The sequence below is a fragment of the Apis laboriosa genome, unplaced genomic scaffold (genome assembly GCF_014066325.1).
Source record: "Apis laboriosa isolate Shangri-la unplaced genomic scaffold, ASM1406632v1 scaffold16_cov148, whole genome shotgun sequence".
Classification (NCBI taxonomy): Eukaryota; Metazoa; Arthropoda; class Insecta; order Hymenoptera; family Apidae; genus Apis; species Apis laboriosa.
In genome coordinates this window covers 721,566-736,189 of record NW_025222129.1, presented here as the reverse complement: position 1 = coordinate 736,189, position 14,624 = coordinate 721,566, and the positions used below count along the sequence as shown (strand labels likewise).

Below are 14,624 nucleotides of genomic sequence, written 5' to 3'. Positions count from 1 at the left end.
TTTTCTTTTTTTTTTTTTCAGCCGGCCACCGATTTCCCCCCTCCCCCTCCCCAAATAATAACGTTTCCTTTGTAATAACGTTTCCTCTGTCGAAGCGCGGCGAAATGTACCGGATGTTTCGGTGGAACTCGAATTAATTTGGCTCGGAGAGAGTAGCAGCGAGAGAGTCGCAGATGCGTTCGCGGATGTAAATTAACAGGCGACGAAGTAATTCGATTCGACCGGAGCATCCTCCTGCGCTCCGTACCGGCTACGACTAACGTCATTCAATCCGATGCATCGTAATTGAAATCGTTTGGCGTATTAGGCATGCGAGAATTTCTACGCTGGCATGAAAATTAGTTATTGCGCGATCTCTATCGATTTTTGTCCTTTTTCTTTCTTCTTTTTTTTTTTTTTTTTTTTCTCTCTCTCCTCATTTATTTATTTTTCTTTAGATCCTCGTTCTTATAAACGTATATAGTGGAAATTATAATATTAGTCGAAGTTTCGTTTTTTGTTTTTTCTTTCTTCCTTCGTTTCTTTTTCTTTTTTTTTTTTTTTTTTTTTTAAATTAGAATTAGATTACGATAGAGAAAGAGAAAGTATAAATATATCTTGTCGCGTAGAATTGTTTTAAGAATAATCGATATAATTGATATAGAATTGTTTAAAGAATAATTGATATTTCAAAATCAATTTCGATGAAAGTTCTATAGAGTTCTAGGATAAGCTTTTTGTACAAAGTTTTTTTTTTTGTTTTATATATAGCTTCCTTCCTTTTTTTTTGTATTTATTTATTATTTTTTTTTTTTTTTTTTACTCTGCGTATTTCCTTTTTTGAGCATTTTAGAAAAATTTTTCGTATTTTTATAATCGAGGAAGGGTGTGTGAGTGTTTTCACGGGATGATACGGTTGACAGTCACGGAGCGAACGATGCTATTCCTCACGCTCCGAGATTCCGTCAAAATTTAACACACCGGCCCTCGTGTTAATATAATGAACTCTGTTTTGGTGACGTTGCAGTGACCACGCCGCTGTTCACACCTGCAGTGGGAGTTGCCGCCGCGAGTGCTGGTGGCGCGGGTGGCGGCGGGGCGAGAAGTTACGTCGATCCTCACACGTACGAGGACCCGAATCAAGCTGTACGAGAATTCGCGCGAGAGATCGACGCGGGATACATCACGATAGAGGCGATCATAGGTATATAATAACGATCATCATCATCGTCGTCGTCGTCATTTTCTTCTATTTATCTAATCTTCTATTTATCTAATTTATCTTAGCGCGAAAATTCCTTTGATCGCTATGATAATTGCTAATCGCTGTTTTCTTTCTTTTCTCTCTCTCTCTCTCTCTCTCTATCTCTCTCCCCTCTACCTTTTTCTTCCTCGCGCCTTTCCTTCCCCCTCTCCTTCTCGTATCCCCGAAACGAACACAGGTGGGGGAGAGTTCGGCGACGTTTGTCGCGGGAAACTGAAGTTACCGCCAGACGGTCGAACGGAGATCGACGTTGCCATCAAGACACTGAAACCCGGCTCGGCGGATAAGGCGCGCAACGACTTCTTGACCGAGGCCTCGATCATGGGCCAGTTCGAGCATCCGAACGTGATATTCCTGCAAGGTGTCGTGACGAAGAGCAACCCGGTGATGATAATCACCGAGTTCATGGAGAACGGCAGCCTGGACACTTTCCTTCGCGCGAACGACGGCAAGTTTCAGGTGCTCCAGCTCGTGGGCATGCTACGCGGTATAGCGAGCGGTATGCAGTATCTGGCCGAGATGAACTACGTGCACAGGGATCTCGCCGCGAGGAACGTGCTCGTGAACGCCGCCCTCGTTTGCAAGATCGCCGATTTCGGGCTGAGCAGGGAGATCGAGAGCGCGACGGAAGGAGCGTACACGACCAGGGTAAGCCGATCTCGATTTTTCTTCTTCGAGGCCTTCTTTGGCCCCGTCTCTCGCCCTATCTTTATCGCGTTTTGTCGCACGAGACCTGTTCGTAAACGTAAACGTGGTAACTTTGAAATATCGGATCTTGATCAAGACTGTTTACTCCGGCAAAAAGGGTGGAAAGATCCCGGTGCGATGGACGGCCCCGGAAGCGATAGCATTCCGAAAATTCACCAGCGCTTCCGACGTGTGGAGCATGGGGATCGTTTGTTGGGAGGTGATGTCGTACGGCGAGAGGCCGTACTGGAACTGGTCCAATCAGGACGTGATAAAGTCGATCGAGAAGGGATACAGGCTTCCAGCACCGATGGATTGCCCGGAGGCGATCTATCAGCTGATGCTCGATTGTTGGCAAAAGGAGCGAACTCATCGCCCTACTTTCGCCAATTTAACGCAAACATTGGACAAACTGATACGAAGCCCTGATACGTTGAGGAAAATCGCCCAGAACAGGTAAACCTTCTTCCTTCTCTTTCTTCTTCTTCTTCTTCTTCTTCTTCTTCTTCTTTTTATTCTTCTTCTTTTTCGCTCTTCACTCGACATTTCGAGTTCATTGTTACGTCGCGCTATCGATTCGCGCGTGTTCGCGTATATATATATATATGTGTGTGTATCGTATACGAGATAACAGTAATAGTGAAGCGTATTTATTCGAAGGAGAGAGAAAAAAAAAAAAAAAAAAAAAAAANAAAAAAAAAAAAAAAAAAAAAAGAAAAAAAGAAACGCTTTGTCACGCGCCTTCATCGAAAATAATTCGGCAGGCTCCGGAAGACGAGATAAGATTAAGACGCGATACAAGATGTTTTTTGGAACGCGTTCGAAAGGATCATCGGGAGCCTGTACCAACCGAATTGTTCTCCCAAATCATCTCTTAACACGAATCATGCCGCATGCTGATTTGCGAATCACACTTCGTGTCCATAAATTAATTTCTCTCGACAGCCAAACAATTTCTTTTTTTTTTTTTTTTTTTTTTTTTTTTTTCCTTTTTTTTTCGTTTTCTCCACTCGTTACTTAGTGGAGAAGAAGCTCACATGCTCTGCGCTCTTCACGTACGCTCTTAGACTGGGCTTTGATGTTGTTGCTCATTTCCGTATATATATTTATAATTAGGATCTTAAATGCCTAAAACGGATATGAATAATATATATATATATATTATATTGGCCGTCCAGGAATAATCACGATGTGTGTGTGTCTACCCGACAGAGAGATTCGTGTGCACGTCCAAACTCGTCGAGGCGTCGATTCAATACATCAATACCTGATTGGCATTACTGGAAACGGGCATATAGTACTGGACTGATCTTTTTCGCACCTTTTTTTAAGTTCTAGTAACTGTATCGAACTATTTTCTTTCGAAGTTACTTATTGGTTTCTCTCATCTTTTTTTTTTTTTTCTTTTTTGTTTTTTCTTTTCCTTTATATTCATTTCCGTAGCTCAAAGTCGTCAAAATTGATTTGTACATCGCCTCCGCTTCCTCGCAACTCTCGTTCTCTTTGAAATTCAACGACGGTAAATTAAAAGAAATCGGGAAATACCGAGAAAAAAGATTTCACGAGCGACGAAGCACGGGGGGAGGGGGGGGGAGGAAGGGAAACGCGAAGAAATAAAAATTTCTGTTGGATTTTCCTTCTGTTTACAGCACATATTTTCCACGAAAAAATTGACTAATAATCTCGTTAAACGGAACGTCCGACGCGTGTTCGAAAAAAAAAAAAAAAAAAAAAAAAAAAAGAATGTCATCCCAAAGTTTGCAATGATGTAACAAGTGGCTTTGCCGCGCGCTTAATTCTCTGCTCTTAATTAAAAAACGGCTTAATTCCCTTTGGAACGTGCAAAAAGATCTACCGCTACTTTCCGTTTCTGTTTCGTATTACTTGTTGGGAGGAAAATTAATTTATGGACGAAAGTCTTTGCGCGATCATTTTCGCGGAATAATTTTTCGTTCGCGTTTCAAGAGAGAACGGCGAAAAGTGCGCATCGTACTGCGGTGGCTTTCAGAGAGCTTTTATCGCTTTAGCGCTTATCGTTTCTATAATCCTTTAAACTCTCCTACTCCTTCTCCTCCTCCTCTTCCTCCTCCTCCTGCTCCTTCTCCTCCTCCTCTTACCTCCACTTATTTCCACCGCGAAATACAAAAAAAAAAAAAAAAAGAAAAAAGAAGAAGGCGAACAAAAGCGAGAGATCAAACGATACTCGAGAGTCGGACGTCTCGTTCCGCTTTATCGTCCCGAGGATCGTTAATGAAGCAATACGAGGAAAGTGGCTGTGGCGTTAGAGCACGCAAGAGTATCCTCCGAATATTCGAGGAATCGTCGCAATTATCGATTTATCGCATCGATTTCTCGAGACGTACGAGACGAATCGATTATCGGTTGATTTCATCCGCGAGAGATGGAAATCGATTGTTATATTCCATCGTCCTTGTCGCTTCCAACGCGTCCAACCGGGGGCCGATCTGTATCTACGATCTATATCTATATCCCTGCCTGCCCTCTCTCCTCCCCTCCCTTCCCCTCCCCTCCCAAGAAGAATATATTTCAATTTCTCTTGCCGACGACGTCCCTTTTTTTCTGGGCTAATTCTTTGTGGTTTTGGTTTTGTGGTGTCTTTGGTACCCGACTACGAACTGCAACTGCGACAACTACCATCTACCACCAACTACAACTCAACAACTACAACTCAACAGCGTGAGGCCACCTGCACACAATCCGTACTATGTCACAAGCCACGCGGCTGCCGCACAGGCCGCGGCAGCGGCCGCTGCGATACCAACTGCCGCGACAACGGGTCCGTTCGTAGATGTAGTCGGCCATCAAGCCCAGTCGACGATTGCCGTTCCAGTAATGCCACCAGGAGCCGGCCGTAGCTTACACTATCACACACACGCAGCCACACACGCATTGCCACAACAGCCACCGCTTACCTATCCCAATTGGGTCCCGTTCACTCACTTTGGTTGATAATCGATTATCGTTATTCTCGTGGCGGGACAAGTGTTTCACTTTGTTGCTTTTTTAGTTTAGCACGAGGAAAACGCCTAGCGAATCCAACGATCGCGATCCGTGCAAAATTTCCGTTCATTTTTCGACATTATCCACGAATCGTTACGTACCGCTGTTCACTGCTGGAAATGAGTCTCGCGGGGGACGGCACGGGGACAAGAGGGATCCTTCGCTAGGACCGCCTATCCCCACTTCAAACGCTTTGTTGACAATCCTGACGCTACGCAAGTAGAAGAGATATAATTGTAGAGAATATTCAATAATTCGTAGAAATTATTTTCATTTTAAAAAGTTACGATTTTAGGATCTAATCATCCAAAATTGAAATATTTTCGAAACTATTAATTATTTTGATGATAATATTAATGTATACGAATTATTATTTTAATTACTCGAATACGAAATTACATTTATATAAATTAAACTATTGTTACGAATCATAATTAGTCTACACATATTGATGAGAAATAAAAAAAATTTTTATATTATATCGATACGTTAGAATACTTCGAATTCTATGCCTACGTTAATGCATACAGATCATCGTTTTGAATTAGTATAGTTAGTGATAAATGCAATGGTAAAAATAAAAATATGTATGAAAATAGGCGTTTCCTCCCAAATTAATCAATCAGACTCCTTTGATGGGACTTGTTTCCATCACCAGTGAACGGTAAATCGATATCGATAAATGGATTTCGACTAAAGCGTCGAAAAACCCCTTTACGACGTTCGGTTTTTTCCTCGTCGTTGTATTTTCATCCAAGGTCAGAGTTACGCGATCGTTGTTTTTTTCTTTCCTTTTTTTTTTTTTTTTTCTTTTTTTATGCAAAGCAAAGCAAAGTCCTTTCTTCTTTGCTCGATGCTCGTCGATGCTCGTCGATGCTCGCCAAAGAAACGCTCGCGCGATTCTGGCTTGACGATCGGAATCATGCAGAGGGAACGTTTTCTTCCTTCCCCCCTCCCCCTCCGTCGAATAATCGCGGTAGATGATTTTTACGCGCGTTTCTCTAGAGAATCGTACAATCGTTAAACGACGCTTAGGTTGTCGATTAATTCCGTTACAAAACGTATTTACGCCCGTGCATACGTATAAAACGAGTAGCGAATTTAATCATTATTATATTCATTAGGAAAAAGATTTTCACGGTTTCTAATTACGCATAGCATATATATATATATTCATTATCGAGAGCAAATATATTATACTTATTTATAAGAGGGAAAAAAAAAAAAAAATGTTTTTATCGTGATGTTTAAGCAAGCGCCAGGCGCGATAAATTTTATCGATCTTAGCTACCACGTAGAGGAATATTTATGATTCTAGTTAGAGGGATTTAAATGGAAAATTTTATGAGAGAGTATATACATATATATATATATGTGTGTGTGTATATATATATATACATATATATACACATATATATATGTATACATTTATGTATTTTGCAGTTTTTTCGTAGAGATAATAAGAATTTATTAGGGGACGAATCGAACCAACGAATAGCAATATATAGATTGGATTTAAGCTCGGTGCTTAATCCGGACAGTGGATTTTAATCGCGAAACCATGTTGTCATAGTCTTTCAGATGTTTTTCTAATTCTCGATATACGTAATGTATATATATATAACTTACACGAGTATACGTAAACATTATATATTATACATTATAAAAAACGGATATATATATATATATATATCGATATGATATTTATTATAACGTCACCGACTTTACAACAAAAACTGCAAAAGACTTATTAGCATTTAATCACGCGAGCTACCGATTCGACCAGATTAGAATAGTATTTTTCTACTTGAAAACGAAGACGAAAAGTCAGGAAACCGTACATAGAAACCGGATACACGGATAACCCAGGCTGTTCTCACGCCTGGCATTCGATTCGTGACCACACACACGTCGTACCTATCTTTACGTTATAGAGAAAAATCTCCCAAAAAATCGATCCTTAGAAGGAATGCGTCACGACACACCATTGCAGGAAAAATGATCGAGTTGTAATCGTGAGAGGTTTGTCGCGCTCCTTTCAAGTGACGGATTCTTAAACGATTTTCTTTTTTCGATCGATCCATCGAGAGAAAGAGAGAAGAGAAGAGAGAGGGAAAGAGAGACAGTGTGTATGCGTGTATGTAAGAGAGAGAGAGAGAGAGAGAGAGAGAGAGAGAAGCGAAAATCAAAACGGACAATCAGTTTAGACGCGTTATGCTCGCGGAAATCGAATCGATATGCGCTACTTATCTTAGAGCTTACATCGACAATCGCGATAAACGCAAGCTTCGCACAAGCACACGATCACATTTGCACAAACATGCCGTATACACTCGAGAGAAATTAGGCCATATGAGTTGAGAAAACGTATGCGATACGTACGCAACATATTCACACATACACACACATACACACACATGTACACACGCGCACGTGCACATACACACACATAACACACACAGGCACACGTAAGCACACACCAAACGTGTGTGACCTCCATCGCACTAACAAATGCTAACAATTGTCAGAATCAGGGAAAGGGGTGCTCCACCCCCACCCCCACCCGCCTCGTCGACATCCTCCAACGTGCATTTGAGGAAAAGGTAAACAATCAAGAACAGCTTTCAGTCGACCAAAAATAAAGAAACGTAGCGGAGCAAGGGAGGAGCAATAAGGCAAGAAGGAGAGAGAGAGAGAAAGAAAGAGAAAAAAAAGAAAGATGTTTCAATCATCGACGGACAGAAATTTGTACAAGTGTGAAACGCGTCGCGCGCCACCATCGTTGCCATCCATCGATATTGCCTTGCTGCCTTCTTGCTCCATTTGCTTCGTTCGAATTATCATGAGTATTGCTGCCACGTAGACAGCATTTGCTCTGCTTGTATTCCTATTAGTATTCGTATCGCACTGCTTGCTTCATACGCACCATTATCCATTCATATTCTAATATGTAATATGTTATCCAGCTGATCTCTTCAACTTGTATATCATCAACCGTAATCACACCGTCATAGTGCTCTCATTACCGCCATTCGCAACTCTCACTCTCGTATCACCATCGATCACCATCGTTAATACTATCGTTAATCCACGATGGCTCGAATTTTCACGATCTCGCATCTTATCTCGTTCGTTCGTTCGATCGATTTTCCATCATTCATACGTACGAGTTTATTTTTTTTTTCACACTGACCGTATTGTCTTCAACGTATTGTCGTATCGATGTTACCGACCGGGTCGATACGCGAATCGAAATAGAAGAATTTTTATCGCGCGGTCGTGAAAATTTATCGAGCCTCGGTCAAAATGTATATAAAGATATTTTTTACCGACCCCCTTCTACGACCCCCCGTTTCATACCGTATCTACCCGTAAATCTGTCTTTAATAGCCTATTAAGTAAATGACACCAATGGAATATAATCTTATCCTAGAAATGAGTAGTAAACCACCGAAACTCGATTCTGAATCTCTCACATTCTTTTACCCTTTTAACCAGCCATCTTATTTACCATTTTCAATTCCTTCATTTTTTACTTTCGCTCGCAGAACGTCTTTCATATATATTGTACACATTTACACAGAAATCGTAGATTTTTTTACACGATGGAATATTCAATTTTACAGAAATGACTTTCTACGAGCAAGAAATACTCGTTTATATCTATGAATGTTCTTACCAACTAATGAATATTAGTGTATATACATATACTTGAAGATACAGAATGAGATCGAAAGATATCCGCAAGAGGGTGATTCCTTGTGAAAAAAATTTATTTTTCTCTTGCTTTTTTCCCGCCCCTTTTTTTTTTATAAGGAATTGCCGCTTCTAAATATCATTCGGCCACATTTCTGTACCAATCCCCTTTGCCCCAACGGATGATCTAGGATTATGTATATCACAAGAATAGCCATTTCGATAATCAAAAACGCGATCATGGAAACGGCTAATCTCCCCTCACCCTATAATAAAAAAAAAAATCTATCTCGATAATAGAATCTCCGAAATGAAACTGGAAAAAAGGAAAGCGTCGTATTTCTCTCTCGTGGTCTTTTTTACCACACCGTTTTATACGAAACTGTGTAAACTTCTCGTTTCAAGACGCTTCCATTTTTCCACCTTCCTTATTCTTAGATCCGATCAACGACCTAGAGACTAGAGGATCGAATCAATTCCAGGTCTTTGATCTCGCATATAGTCTCCCTCCTCCCTTCGATCCCTCGACAAAGATATATATATATATATATAAAAAAAAAAAAAGAAGAAAGAAAAGAAAAATCGCACGGAAAGTAATGTGAACACTGAAATTTTCGACAGGGGCACCAATCCGCTAGCGCCGGACGCGGTGGATTTAACGCAATTGACCTCGGTCAGCGAGTGGCTGGCTTCCATCAAGATGTCACGATACGCGGAGAGTTTCGAGAGATCCGGCGTGACTACATTGGAGGCGGCCGCTCGAGTTACCGTTCAGGAGTTGACGGCGCTTGGGGTGACGTTGGTAGGGCACCAGAAGAAGATCATGAACAGCGTGACGGCGCTGAGAGCGCAAATGTCCGCCACCTCGCAAGGCTTTCTCGTTTAATCGTTGGGCGCACGCTCGGTGCGCTTCTCACACGTTTGACGCATTTCGACGCAGGATTCGATATCCTCGATCGACCTTACGCATCGTTCATTCGAGGAGGTTACGCGTCGATCGTCCTCCAGCCGGCGTCTACCTAGTCAGGACGACAGAACGGATCATCCCTTCCTTCGCAGAGAAAAGACAAGAGAGACCAAGAGCGAGCGTCGAGACGAGCAACACCACGAGAGGCTCGCCAATCTCGAGGAATCGAGGAGTCGCGTATCGCTCACATTCCAACGCGAATTCGAATTCCAATATATTTCAGTCAGTCGAGTTGTCCCCCGTCTCTCTCGACGGAAATGGAAGACGACGAATTTCGCGGCTGCGATCGACCCATAGGTTGAAAGCGTTTCGTACGGTGTCGTGCCACGCGATAAAAGAAACTCTTAACGGGATCAATAAGTAAAAAGAAGAAGAAGAGAAAAAAAAAAAAGAATATATGTACCCGACTCCGCGAACGAGTCGGCCAATTAACTTTGTCTTTCTCTTTCTACAATATCTTTCTTCAGCGCGGTGCCGATCTCGTGGATCGTCGCGTTGAAAGGAATCGTACTGCCACTGTATAATCACTGCCGCATCAATTGTATACAATCGTAGAAAATACCGTGCCGTGCGACGAACGTGCAACAATCTTGTATGCAATTCTTCTATCTCAAACTCGAAACTTTTTTCAGAGAAAAAATCACGTTTAACGCGCTGAATCGTTGCTCACACGCGATTGCAGAGAGAGAAATCGTCCTGCCGGTCGATTTTCCGTTTTGTCGCTCGAAACTTTTTTTTTTTCTTTTTTTTTTCTTTTTTTTTTTTTGCTATCGACGTTAAGCCTCGTTTTACGTTAGCGTGTTCCTAACTTATCTCGCGCAACGGTTTGCAAACTTACGTTACGTTAAACGGTGATCGGGGTCCTTGAACGATCGATATAATAAAATAGAAGTGTCATCATCACGGTACAGACCACTTGCACGAACGAATAAGAACGGCCTAAATGTAACATCAACGACCCCGTTAAATTGTAACCCCCTCTGTACGAAAGTTTTTTTCGAACAACGATCGATCTAGGGAAACTGAAACGAAGATTCGAGAGGTCTAACATAAAGTGTACGCTTTAAGGTAACGAGCATAGATCGAGGGAAAAATCAAGGGCAAGCGTGTCTTTTTTTATTGAGAGCGTAATCGCCGTATTTTATGTCCTGTTATTCAGCGAATGTATCGTAGCCCTTATTGATAAAGCTTAATCGATGTACAAACACGACACACGATACGCAAACATACACACACACACACACACACATACACATACGCATATATACGTACACTTTACGTATACACCGGACGTAACACATGTAGATATATCTGTACGAATACGAAAAGCCAGCCCGTTCCGTTTCTAGGCGAAACGATCGAAGGAACGACAGGTAATATACGTGAGACTGAAAGCAAGATTCGTTCGAAATAATTCTAGAATATGTTTAATATACGACGATGAGACAGAGATTAGAATGAAATGAGGAGGGAAAGATATTGATTCTTGCCTTCGCGTTACCTATATAAAGTATATGCGATGTGGTATAGGTACCTGTCCGATTAGAGAAGGAAGAGGAAAGATGTAAGGAAGCAGGAACATGTGCCAATAAAAAAAAAAAAAAAAAAAAAAAAAAATAAAAAAAAAAAAGAAAAAACAGAGAGAGAAAGCGTGTGTGAACGAGGGAAAATGTTTTGCGTGAGAGAGGAGAGGCGCTCGCTATCGCGCGGTCGTTGATTGCAAGAGAAAGAGAGGATCCCTATTTACATATACGTTGAAAAAAAAAAAAGAGAGAGAGAAAGAAATAGATTATATTATAACGCGAGACAAATTTATTCGAGATGATTGGAAGATCAACGAACGAACGAAAGAAGAGTGGAAGAAAAAGTGGTTATGGTATGCCGAAGAAATCATAAAACGTGTCCCTCGATACCGTGAACATATCAAGGCGTATTAAAAAAGGAGAGAGAGAGAGAGAGAGAGAGAGAGAGAGAGAGAGAGAGAGAGAGAGAGAGAAATGAATGAATAATGAAAGATGAATATAATAAGGTGCGTGAACCGGGTAAATCTTTCGAAGCAACGACGAGTAAAAGATTTGGCGTAATGGTAATAATTATCTAGAAAAGTTTTTCGCGACGACACCTTTTTACACGTGATACACGGTTTCGCGAAAGGAACGAAAGCTGAATATTAGCGATCGTCTTTAATAAATACATAGTAGATTTACTTTTAAACGAGTGATTCGAATTGTTTCGCATCGCAAAACGCAACGTCCACATCCCAGCGTGCACGCGTAGCGATCACGATATTATTAGTATTGGTTAAAGAGAGGAAAAAAGAAAAAAAAAAAAAAAAAACAGGAAAAAAAAAGAAGAAAAAAGGCTTGTTTCGTCGAGATGGATGGTCTGTATCTTGTTACATCCACGTTCGTTAATTGTAAAGACTGGTTCCCAGGTTCACAGTAATTGATATTTTATCCGGCGGGAGAAATTCCCGCGGGAGATCGGCGAACGTTCGTCGGAAAAAAAAAAGATCGATGATCGATTCGAGCGCGACTCGAACGCTTCCAAACAAATCGGGCGAGCCACCGGGAAAATTTTTTATTCTTAATTTAACGAATTAACGATAGAAATATATAGTTGATAAGGCTCGGCGTGACGATGGTCGATGTAGGGAGAGGACGGAGAAGGCCCTAATAGTCGAAATTATTTCTCGCGTATAGATTGATCCGACGTAGCAAAGGACGGATTATTGTTAGTTTAAGTTTATTATTTCTTGAATCGAGCCATCGATGCGTCGGGCCTCTCGACAATTACACGAGGTCATTCCGTTTGCATTCGAAAAATGCGAAGGAAGGTCCTAGAGACTTCGTATTCGACGCCCGCGGCGTTTCGTTTTTCTCGACGAGACGGCGAGACGACGTCGCGTGGTGGACGTTTGGTCTCTGTTAGAAAGAGAGAAAGAGAACGAAAAGCTACTGAAAATGGCGACGATTAAGAAGCAATAAGTGAATACACGCAAATGCAGATTTTTATATAGAAAATGTTAACAAATTTCAGAAAATATTAATTATCGATAGCGCTATCTTCCTAAATGTTCGTATTAAAAAGTTAACGAGAAGTAAGGTAAAGCATAAGAGTGATGAAGCCACGTGGAGTCCCAACCGAACGGCACAATATCGAGAGAGATCAAACGAAATTTCGGGTATAAAACGATAAAATATTGTACCGCGGCGTAAATCGAATCTTACCCGAGTAAATGAAAGCGTTGAAAAGGATAGAAAATTCGGCCGGGACTCCTCCAGAGAGAGATGAAAGAAAGATTTTTAAGAACTTTCAGCCGTAACTATTTGTGTCTAGCGACGAACCTGCGAGTGCGACCTGAAGTTTTGAGAATGTCGATAGTTTCAGTGAATTAATATTTAGATTTCATAGATCTCTATCGATATTAAACGATCGTAGGCACGAAACGAGCAGATGATAATTAGTTAGAGCGTAAAAGATATCTTATTAGAGAGTTCTTCGATTTCACTTGAGTCTTTCGCGTTCGAACCGCCTTCCTTCTTTTCCTTCTTTCCTTTCTTCTTTTTATCCTTTAATTTTTTTCGTCTCGACACTATCCATGCTTGTATTTTCAAAGCTTTCGATCGATACTTGATATTTACTTTCTATATCTATTCTTCATTCCATCTTTCTTCATCTTTATCTCTCTTTTTCCCGCTCGCTCGTTTGCTCGCTCTCTGTCTTTACCTCTATATCTCTCTATTTTCCCTCCCCGGTTTTAATTAACCGCAACACGCTTTTTATGTTATAAGAGACGAGAATTCAAAATGCAAAAATGCCGAAAGAAGGAAGAGCAATAAGAAAAAAATGATCGCGTAATCCGAATCAAAAATTCTCTTCGATTCACGCGAATAAACTTTGCTTTTCCTCCTATCGTTTTTCTTTTTATTCGTCTTCTTTTTATTATCAGTTACGATATTTTTTTTTTTTTTTTTTTTGTAATTAATCATTACTCTTTCTATCGAGGAAACGTAGCGATGAGTAAACGAATGGAAAATCGTTGAAGACATCCTCCTCAGACACTCTTTTACTTAAATACTTTTACTCGATTAACACTTCTGTACTACTATTTATTAAAAGCAAAGAAAGCCTTATTTATTGTTTAGAGATCTGACTAAATTAAAAAAAAAAAAAAAGAATTTTCTAATTGTGGTAGGTTATCTATTTACCTTATTAGAATTGTACGAAAGGGGACGAAAGAAAAAAAAAAAGAAAAAAAGAGAGACATTATTTCCTTACTTCAGAATTTTCGAAAAATTATGTCATTGTAAAGGGAGACGACAGGATAAAAGAAAAAATGAAATACAACATTATAGATACGATCGTCGAGTCTCTAAGCAGTTATGTATTAGTTAAGCGTTTTTTTAAGCGAATTACGTGCACGTTGTTTAACTTTCTTTCAATTGTTTTTTTTTTCATCATTATTTTTTTAACAGTCTGTTTACAGCGAACTTTGTCAAAGTACCTGCTTCGGAAACGAAAAGCAAACAAAAAAAAATAAAAAGAAAAGAAACAAAAACATATATTAAATTCGCGAAAAGACAAAGCACACAGGTACCGTCCCGTATATATTATAAATAGCTCATCTACTATCACGTACACGCATCATAATTTATGTATACTCATCGAACTGAGTTTTTACACTATTGGTTCAGCAAATCACCATCGTGTGTCCTCGATTCATTGTATAAAACAAAGCGACAAAACGCGACAGATGCAATAAGAGAATTAATATCGACAAATTTTGGAATGTGTCTAAAAACATTTTTCCTATGGTGTTGTCAAGACGATGTTGAATGTAAATAAGATATAATAAATAATATACCTTATACGATGTAAAAATTGGTTTTCTTTTATTATTTAAACTCTTTTTGTTAATATAATTCTTTATTATTCTTTATTCAGATCGGTTACAATTTCAAACGGCATGAAATTTTCTTATGATAATAAGTAGTGCCTCTATCGAGC

At 40.2% G+C, this 14,624-nt stretch overlaps 1 protein-coding gene across 13 annotated transcripts in view; it reads left to right on the top strand.

The window, feature by feature from the left end:
- Nucleotides 1–14,498, top strand: part of LOC122711017 (ephrin type-B receptor 1-B) — a 56,219-nt gene extending 41,721 nt beyond the window's left edge. For 7 of the 13 annotated variants that reach the window (XM_043929371.1, XM_043929366.1, XM_043929364.1 and 4 more), the window contains 5 exons: nt 1,007–1,183; nt 1,422–1,891; nt 2,049–2,386; nt 7,480–7,554; nt 9,269–14,498. In XM_043929371.1, the coding sequence (XP_043785306.1) occupies nt 1,007–1,183; nt 1,422–1,891; nt 2,049–2,386; nt 7,480–7,554; nt 9,269–9,533 (1,325 nt within the window). In that variant the 3' untranslated portion in view covers nt 9,534–14,498. Of the gene's footprint in view, nt 1–1,006; nt 1,184–1,421; nt 1,892–2,048; nt 2,387–4,626; nt 5,207–7,479; nt 7,555–9,268 lie in introns of those variants that run through there. The other 6 variants (XM_043929375.1, XM_043929374.1, XM_043929369.1 and 3 more) reach the window with 3 other exon arrangements.
- Nucleotides 14,499–14,624: the final 126 nt, after the last annotated feature.